The sequence below is a fragment of the Pholis gunnellus genome, assembly GCF_910591455.1.
Source record: "Pholis gunnellus genome assembly, chromosome: 23".
NCBI lineage: Eukaryota > Metazoa > Chordata > Actinopteri > Perciformes > Pholidae > Pholis > Pholis gunnellus.
In genome coordinates this window covers 15,141,099-15,150,511 of record NC_136550.1, presented here as the reverse complement: position 1 = coordinate 15,150,511, position 9,413 = coordinate 15,141,099, and the positions used below count along the sequence as shown (strand labels likewise).

General features: G+C 40.6%; 2 protein-coding genes across 3 annotated transcripts in view; one reads left to right on the top strand and one right to left on the bottom strand.

The window, feature by feature from the left end:
* The first annotated feature begins 2,148 nt into the window (after window positions 1-2,148).
* Window positions 2,149-9,149, top strand: hacd4 (3-hydroxyacyl-CoA dehydratase 4). Of its 2 annotated transcripts, none has more exons than XM_079184943.1 (7): window positions 2,149-2,490; window positions 4,438-4,544; window positions 4,716-4,843; window positions 4,958-5,067; window positions 6,390-6,496; window positions 7,555-7,686; window positions 8,446-9,149. In XM_079184943.1, exons 1-7 carry the CDS (start codon window positions 2,432-2,434, stop codon window positions 8,526-8,528), a joined length of 726 nt encoding a protein of 241 aa, XP_079041069.1. In that variant the 5' UTR covers window positions 2,149-2,431; the 3' UTR covers window positions 8,529-9,149. The 2 variants fall into 2 exon arrangements, with proteins under 2 accessions (XP_079041069.1, XP_079041070.1); XM_079184944.1 differs by having other exon boundaries at window positions 2,153-2,486.
* Window positions 8,832-9,413, bottom strand: part of focad (focadhesin) — a 44,052-nt gene continuing 43,470 nt past the window's right edge. The window contains exon 44 of the mRNA XM_079184942.1: window positions 8,832-8,962. Within this exon, the coding sequence (XP_079041068.1) occupies window positions 8,889-8,962 (74 nt within the window). The 3' untranslated portion in view covers window positions 8,832-8,888. The remainder of the gene's footprint in view (window positions 8,963-9,413) is intronic.

Here is a 9,413-nt window from a genome sequence, read left to right as displayed (position 1 = left end):
TGAACACTATTAGTGATAAAAGAAGTGAAATATATAGTTATATAGTATATAAAATTACAATAAAACAGCTGAAAGTGCTGCTTCCAAAATCAGAATTGACGTCGGCTGACCTCGGCTGACCTGTACAAAACCATCGATATTGGTAGCCTGCTTCAGTTTATAAAAGCCTTTTGTTTTGAGAGAGACTACTGACCTGTTGTGCTATGACTTGGGGGGTTGATTTGGGCATATCTGCATCATTTCAAATAAATAAAATCAATAAAAGTGCATTTCTTTCAGGCGAACCTGAACATTTTCAATATGAGCTGTGTGTTAGCTTCATTCAGCATTAACCAGTAACATATACACTGATATGTACACATATTAACACATCTCACAAGTGTTAGTGTTATTATGCCATTGAAAGAATTCAAATAGACCTTGTAGTTAGAGAGATAAGCCCCTTTGAGTATGGGTATGACATTTTCGAGCAGAGGCCTAAAAGTAGGGCTAGGTACCAGGAGGTTAAAAGTACAATTTTACCTCTGAGAGATAGTGTTTATAGTGCCACCTAGCTACTGTGTAGGGTGTGATATCCAGCCAATCCAAAGACGAGGATTGTAACCAATTAGATGTAGTGATACAATGGTGACTTAGTGTCAAAAAGAAAAACCACTCATGGGGGAGCAGGTTAAAGTTTCGCGAGGGTGAAAGAATAGCAGTGATATTAGTGCTAGGGGACGCCCCTCGCGCTCAAAGCATGGTTTTCTCCTCGCAGGCTGCGATTTTGCTCGCGCGAGTAGAAATATTCTGTGCGGAGTGATGTGAAAGCGCTCGCAAAAGTAATATGTGCGCGGCTGTTTGATTTTCACACGCGGGACCCACTCACTTGCACTTTCTTTTCCTTTTTGTGTGTAGTTCTGAATAGAAACAGGATACAACATGTTACTCCGGGATCTTTAGAGGTGCTGGTACAGGTGTACTTTCAAAATTTGGACAGAGTTGGCTCACTAGTGTTACCTGTTTCCAGTCTTTATGTCAAGCAAAACTAATCATAATCTGACTCAAGATTTGGTACAAATGAACGTTTACACAAGTTTTTTGTCTTAAGTCAGTACAACTGTTACGTGCCGTGTTGTGTTCTCCCTATGCCCTATTGAGAAACAGACACTTTCACTGAATTATTTATATTTCATAACCTTAATTGAAGTGTAATATGCAAGGTAAGCTATCATCCATACAGACATGTAATATCCCTCCTCTCTGCCCTGGCCTTGACCCTCTATGACCTTTATGACCCCGCTAACTGTTTCTGCCACCCAGACTGAGGGATGACACAGAACACACATGTTCTGTTTCTACAAAGTGTTTGCTATCAAAGATTGATGACCTATGACCTTGATTGTGGACTTGTTCTTTCCACCACTAGAGAGCAGCGGATACCGTTATATTCTGAACGTGTTTGGAAATCCTCGAAATGTTAAAGCTTTTCTCTCCTTCTTTTAAATAACAACACATTACAAGCACACAAGTACAAAAAATACACTTTAAAATACAGTGAGCCAGTATGATGATCAATTACAACATCGATGTACAGGTTACAAATTGAATTAAAGTGGCTCTTGCTGCTTTGGTTGTTAATAATAAAATGGCTAATCATAGCCAACCAAGGGCTACAAGGCTGTATCCTGTGAACGTGTGTATCATATTTCATATTCCTCTGTGTAATAGAGCTCCAAATAAATAAAAACTAGTTTTAAGCCTTTTTTAAGAATAAAATACCATATTTCAGATTTGTTTTTATGTATGCAAGTCTTCAGTAAGAGTTGAGTGACAGGAATGTCAGGAACAAGAATCAGCAGATCAACACATTCCTTTTGATGATGTCATGTGTTTTGCTGAGAAAATACAGATTATCTTTGTCGATATCATTTAAACAGATTCTCTGGAGTTGATTGTTCTGCACATTGTTGTTTTGTGTGGAAAATATCAGTGTTATAGTTTACATGTACTGTGTGCTGCTGTGTTACTGTTCAGTAAGCCAGTGTGTGTCAAGAGTTTACACTTTCCCTCATTTCACCATACAGTACCGTTTGGAGTTCTGAAACTGTCTGGTGGTGTTTGAGTTCTAGACACTGTGAGTGTGGCTCATTGTGCTCCTGCTGCTCCTTCTCTCTGTCTGTCTGTCCTGAGCCACAGTCAGCTCGTAGTCTTCTTTCAGGGGGCTGGGACTATCCGACGTCAGACCTGCACGTGGAATGTCCACTTCCTACTTGCTGCAAAGTAATAGCCGTAACCATCAGCCTGAGGAAGAACTACAAAAACACAGATATTGCAGCATTTCTGCTGCTCCCAGTTGTGAAGGAAGATCAAGTCAGAGGCGGGTCCCTTTGAACTAGGGGGAAACTGCTGCAAGGAGCTACGAACTGCACCACAACATGATCCTGGGACTATGAGCAGAAAGCTCTTCATGTACCTGGAACAAAAGGAGACTTCAGAGGGAGAATGTAAGTGAGTATAGAGAGAGTTTTAAGCAGCGTCTGTGTTCTGGCTTGGGAAAGAATTTTCTGCTTATACAGGGCGTGTTGAGGAATGTCAGGCCAATCATATACAAAGCTTCATTTTCTGTCATCTTTCCAAGCATTAACAGCTAAATACTGTACAACTGGCTTAGAGTTCAAATGTATCGGACGCATTGGTGCTCATTTTGCAGGCTTCATATCCAAGATGAGCTCATATGAGTTTTAAAACCAACACAATGAATGTTTTTTAATCTGCAGTCAGTGATGAAAAACGACATTTTTGTACATTAAATCTTTATTTGCACTGATATCATGTGCAATGAAGGCATATTGTTATACTCTTACAGGGAAGAGTCAGAATTACTAGCAACAGTAGAGATTTAGTAATAAACGTATTACGTTGCAGGCATTAGAAAAGAAGAAGAAACTTCCTTGAAGGACTTCTCTGCAAACATCGTTTTAGTCTTAAAAGAAAGTACTCTTTATTTTGATGACAGCAGAATGTACTTATAGCTGCCGTAATCAATATTTACATATAAACAAGATATCGAATGACAAGGGGACGCTCTTAGTGATGAAGCCACAGCGAATTATCACCATCTCTACAGTTCCCCTCGGCTCGGCCTTTTTAGTCTCTTTCAGCTCATTGTTTGGGTTTTAAAGCCTGGTCAGAACTTTTCTGCTTTGGTTCATTCTCCATGCTCTCCTTTACCCACGTTTCGGTGAAAAAGTCCAGATAAAGCTACAGTACATATCAGCCTTCCATTGCGTCTCCAGCTCTGACGCGAGGTTTTGGAAGTTCCCCAAAACATGGCGCTGCAGCTTTAGCTTCTTTAGTAGAAATAAATTGGAAGGCTAACTAATTAGCTCGCGGAGTTTTGCAGTAGCTCACGTTGTTGATCGCGCATACGTGGTGACTCGTGTGTTAGAAAAGACGTGATCTCAGACTGGCTGCACTGTACGTCAATCAAGTGGCAAATGCCATGAGGACATCACATTTATTTTGAATGGCATGCGATCTACCGGCACTACCGGTCGATCGCGATCGACGTATTGGGCACCCCTGAGCTAAAGAGACAGATGTGTTTCTCAGGAGTTGGTGGAGACCAAACCAGAGCTGAAAGAAGGGAGAATATTGGACCTGATTTGTCAGGTGGACAGAAACATGACTTTAAAGGATGCTAAAGTTTGCTAACATGTTAGCAACAATAACTTTATAAGGTGATAACATGTCAGATGTTGTTTACAGCTTGTTTTGCTGCCCCCAAGTGGCCAACAAAAGTAACAAATGCTCCTTAACCCCTTGAATGCAACCTGTTAATTGATTTATGCCACTGAAAGATGAATCAAATAAGCTACTTTCTCCTTTATCCTTAAGGTAAAGTACTGAAGTATTAGCAGCAAGATGTACTTAATGGGAATACGTTTATTTGCTCAATTTCATGTCTGTGCGTTAAGAAAAGCCTGGAGGCTGTTAGCCTAGCTTAGCATAAAGTCCAGAAGCAGGGGGAAGTGCATTTGTTTAACCTGTATTTAAAAAGAGAAGTAATAACAACACATGTGGTTTTAGAGTGAGTTACGTTGTGTAACTATTTCTTTATCGGGTGATGGTGTTACCTTCAGCTTAACTAGCTATAGCTTTAATAAGATCAATGTAATGAAATGGAAAAAGTACAGTGTTTTCCTTAGAAATAGAGCAGTAAAAATGATAAATGAAAGCCCTTCAGCTTTATCTGTCTTATACTCCAACAGTAAATAGATCCTTCTGACATTTTGACTTGTCACAGCAGGAAAAGAGGTGTAACATAACATCAACGATGACTCCGCTCCAGGAAGCCAGCGATAATAATTGGTTATACACTTGTACAAGGGAGGATGTCCAGAGTGTTAAAAACTAGTAATGAACAAATGCCAGTTGTTTTTGTTTCTCTTACAGGCTCAGTTTCAGACTCGCCTACATTTTCTCGTATAACCTGTTCCAGTTCTGTGGACACACATGGATCCTGGCTAATACCATAGCCAGGTTTCTCACATTTGGTCAAGGTAAGGTTCATACAAATAAAAGGGAAAATGATTCAATACTGCGCAATGTGGATTTTTACCATGAAAGACCAACTCCCATTATTGGTTTTAACTCAGGAGAGCAGGAATAGGCTTTAATTCTCATTAAATGGCACGTGTTTGTATGATGCAATTTGATTTTTGACTTTGCAGATGCCTTAGCAGACACATTTTACTCTGTTGGCTTTATGATGAGTTTGTGCCAGCTGCTCTCTATCCTGGAGCTTTTTCATATCGCAGATGGGATTGAGAAAGCCAGACTCCTCCCTCGCTTCATCCAAGTGTGTATCAAACTCAAAAAACAATCATGTGGATGTTATAAAATGCTCAAATGTGTATTCAAGACTTCTTCATCCATTTGAAGCAGTGGGTGGATTGTGTCGTCTATTTTTTAGGTTATGGAGAAGAACTTCCTACTGATCATGGTCATCATGCCGGAGAAGATCCAGAGTAAACCAGTGGTGTGTGCACAGCTCCTCTTATGGAACGTTCTGGACCTCCTACGGTGAGCATGTGACTTAAGGCCTGTGTCTTCCATTCACTTCATCCATCCAGTTTGTGATTATGCTGCACATTTTAGGTCCTCCAGGAATGCAGGAGCTGCACTTTTGCCAGGTTTATTTACACATTTGTTTTTTCTCCACTGGTAATGGTGCCCAATGATAATGATGTATGTCTATTAATCGTTCAAATAGTTTGGTCCAAAGCAAGATATAGTGACAATTCAGTGGTTTTCAGTAATGCTTTCTGTCAATAGTCATGCTCCCCAGAGGATGATCTCATAGCATTTGTATTTCACTGTGCGACTCTTTCACCAGTAATAGCTACTGCTAGGCACAGCTGGATTAGCCTTTTAGTGGGCTCTGGAGTCTATCAGCCCCACCCACACAGATGCATTTTCAAATATTCCCCAAGTGAACACAATATAAATAGGTAAAAGACTGTAAAACTAGTCTTTGTATTGGTATTGCAGTATAAATTCCTTAACAACTACAATTAATCAAATTAATAAAAGCAGAGTGCCTGAGGTTTCTGTTGCTCATTTTGCTACGTTGGTAGTCCAGCCATGCCTCTTGGAACAGCTTTAGACTTAACCTGTACACCTCTGTGGTCTAATTCAGTTAGAAACAAATAGAAATTAGAAAAGCCCTGCAGTAAATGCTTCCTTTGTGAAGCTTCTGATATCCGTCTGTTGATACCACATACATATGATCCACCCCTTCCTCCATAGGCGCAATATTAGAAACACCTTTCCATTATATGCAAATCTAAAATAAGTACAGGTTTCATAGTTTTGTCCTCTTATTCTTATCAGTTATAACAAATAACATTGAACTCATCAAATTAACATCTGTGACGGAGCAAAAGCATGAGCGGTCAGGCGATCAAACAGGGCGTGAACAAAGCTAACAGAGTCTGATATTTCTATAAGTTATATTAATACATCTAAGCCACTTGAACCCTCAATCCACTTAATACGACCTCTAAACATAAAATCAGTGCAATGTGCAGAAAGAGGCTATAAAGCTCAGTAGAGCTAGCTGAGGGGAACCGCAGAGCCGGTGATAATTCTCTGTGGGTTTGTCACTACAAACGGTCATTTAATCCATTGTTAATATTAGAAAATAGTAGATCATTAGTACATTATATGTCCAGGGTTCAAGCACTCTCCTGTAGGTTTGTAAGGAGTCTGTAAAGAATAACATTTGTACCTGATACAGAAGTGTAACGGTGAACATATGTCTTCTGTGACTATGAGTACCTTCTGATCCAATCAGCTGTCAGTTATTGTGTAATACTGTGCCGTTGTGCCCTGTGTGCTGCCAGGTACCCACATGAGCTGCTGTGTGTAATGGACACACCCTCCATCCCCATGCTGTGGACCCGCTACACACTCTACATCCCCTTATACATCCTGTCAGTGGCCACTGAAGGTGACTACATCTTTTATCCACTTCATCCTACTGTGAAGTTGTGAAACTGGCAGTTTTACAAAATCACACCAAACGGGCCGGCATGCCTCAGACTGCATCTCACTACGTTTAGGGTCATCAGTTATACGGTGACATGCTCTGAACACTGTGAGCTGCTGCAATGTGTCAAAGGCTGCTCTTCGTATAAGGGAAGTAGTGGGAGCGTACAGGAAATGAGTTGGCAAAGCAGAGCCGATGATAAAATGTCAGGAAGTGTGTGGGGAAAGAACACGTGTTCACCGCATACAAACTGCTGAGAAGCCCTAGAATATCAGTAACACACAGACGGTGCAGTCGGTGAACTACTCACCACTGGCTGACTGTGTGCGTCCTTTCAAAACATCTGATCCCGTCTTACTTTAGTAGGACATGTTCTTTATTAAACCGCAGCAGAATACTTAAAGAATCCTTTTCTATCAATGAATGAACACCCCTGAGTGACATATCTTGTGGATATTTCATATTATATTGAATGCATAACAATAACAGTACAGAATAACTGATAAACTGTACAAATATCCCACATAGTGAACAATAAATGCATGAATGTTAGATGGGGTTTCCTGTTATTAATTTTTTGTCTGTATTATGTATTTCTTTTGATCATTTTTTACAATGTTAGATACTTATTAGGCTTCTTTTTATCATGTGAGATTTTTTAAAATTGTATATCTCAAATAATAATAATTTTGGCGACCCCCATGTTGGGAACCAGTGCTTTAGACCAGTGTTTTTCAACCTTTTCTGAGCCGCAGCATTTCTTACATTAAAAAGATCCCGCGGCACACAACCAACCAAAGAAAGACAAATACAGCATATGCTGACAATTCAATGACAAGTCTCTCAATTAGTTGATCCATACGAGGCTTTTCATCTGGGGTGGAATTTTGTCCAGGACCAAGTTCAGAGTCATTTTTTTTCTTTTCAAATATTTCTCCATCGCTGTTCGTCTCGTCACCACAACTTAGAACTTTAAAGGAATAGTTCAGCATCTTGTATGTGTTCCTCTTCCTCCTCAGGTGTCACTATATACCAGGCCCTGCTTTATGTGGCGCCAACAGCACCAAACGCTTCCTCTTTGAATGCAACAGTGTCAACACACGTTCACCTCCCCTTCCTCCTGATGGTCTACCTGCCTGTCCTGGCTCTTGGTGAGATGTTAGCCAGCATTCAGACTGCATTGGAGAGGACAGTTTGACTAACAGAGTTTGAAGGCTTATCTGACACCAAAACACTGAACATCTTTTGTCATGAAGTTCACCAGATAAACCGTAATGACCCTGCAGTTTTTAGCACAAAAAAAGTCTGTGTGGGTGCCGCCCCACACTGTGCCAATACAGCACAAGATGGATGAGGGGGCTGTTTGTGTCATCTGTAATGTGATGTTTCACTAATGAAAGAGGTGCTCTACGGGTTTCTAGACCAAGGAAAACATTCACCCTCAGAGTCTCTTTTCCGACACTTTTATCATGCGGTTTTGGGGCAGTTACTTGTTGGAACTACTTCTTGGTAAACAACAGCTGGCTGCAGCTTCTTCCTGTCAGTCAGGATGCCAGGTTTGGTACCATTGTGCCTGTACAGAGACTATACTCTGTGCTCAAACCCCAAATCTGGCAAGCCATACTACAGGCGGAGGATTCATTAAGAATCCTACTATAGCGAAGGCATGACCCGCCCCACTCCCCTCTGATTGGCTTACCCTGATATTTATACCCAAACTAATCTCACTCCTCATGATCAAACCTAACCAATCCAACCAACCAATGCAACCAGCACTAGCCAATCAGAGGCAGAGCGGGACAGGTTATGACTTCCTCATAGTAGGATAGCAATCTTTTTGCAGCTGTACAAAATGGCACAGCGTCTTGTTTTTCTTTCGGACTTTCTAACAGTAGTGTTGTCTGTTTAAGGGGCCTCTGTGACCGTCTGGCAACTGCTGAAGGAGAGACATCACCACCTGGAGAAATGGAACAAGAAGATGAAACAGAAATGACACCTTAAAGACTGAATGTTTGGAAGTCTTTCAGGATATTCCTCTGAAGTTCATCAGGGACTACTTTTTAAAATTCTGTGATGTGTTTGATGTCATCGCAGTGTGGGATCATTAAAATCTGTATTTTCTAGAGAACATGAACTCAAGTGCCGGAAACTCAAACTCAAATATTTGAACTTTTAATGGGCATGTATTGACAGGGCACGTTCCTCTTGACGTTGTGATTGATGTAGTCGCTGAAGTGAGCCTCACACATCCAGAGCCATCGCTGCATGTCCAGCAGTCAGAGGCAGGAAAGATGTTCCAGTCATGTTTGTGTGAAGAGCCTCTGTATGTGTTGCCTATGTGGGCTCCTCTGGGCTACCACCCGTATGCTCTGGTCCACACAGCTTTCTTCTTGAACTCAGCGGAGGACTTCAGGGCCAACAGGGCAGCTGAAACAACAACCATCAGATAATGCAGACTTCTAGATATTTCCATTGTTGTCTTGTTTTTTTGTCCATCACCTGCCTACAACACCTTTTTAAAATGTTAAATGTTAAATACACATATATAATATGTTGTAATTAAATCATTTTATACTGTATATACAGTATTGGTTACAGACTCTCTCCACTTATTTTGACGGCAAAAAAAAAAAAACGCACAATAAACAATTTAACTGATACGTTCTATAGATGTTGCAATAATATCATTATCTTGAACTCTATCGGCAGCAATAGTCATGTTGTAGAAATCTGATTTTGTGACAGCCTTTGTTCTGTATACCCTGGATGCCTAACACAGTAGGTGAATGCATTTCCTTCCTCAAAAAACATTTGTAAAGACCATTTCTTTTGTATATTTTGAAACCTGCATGGTCTACATAAGAGTAATAATTGACAT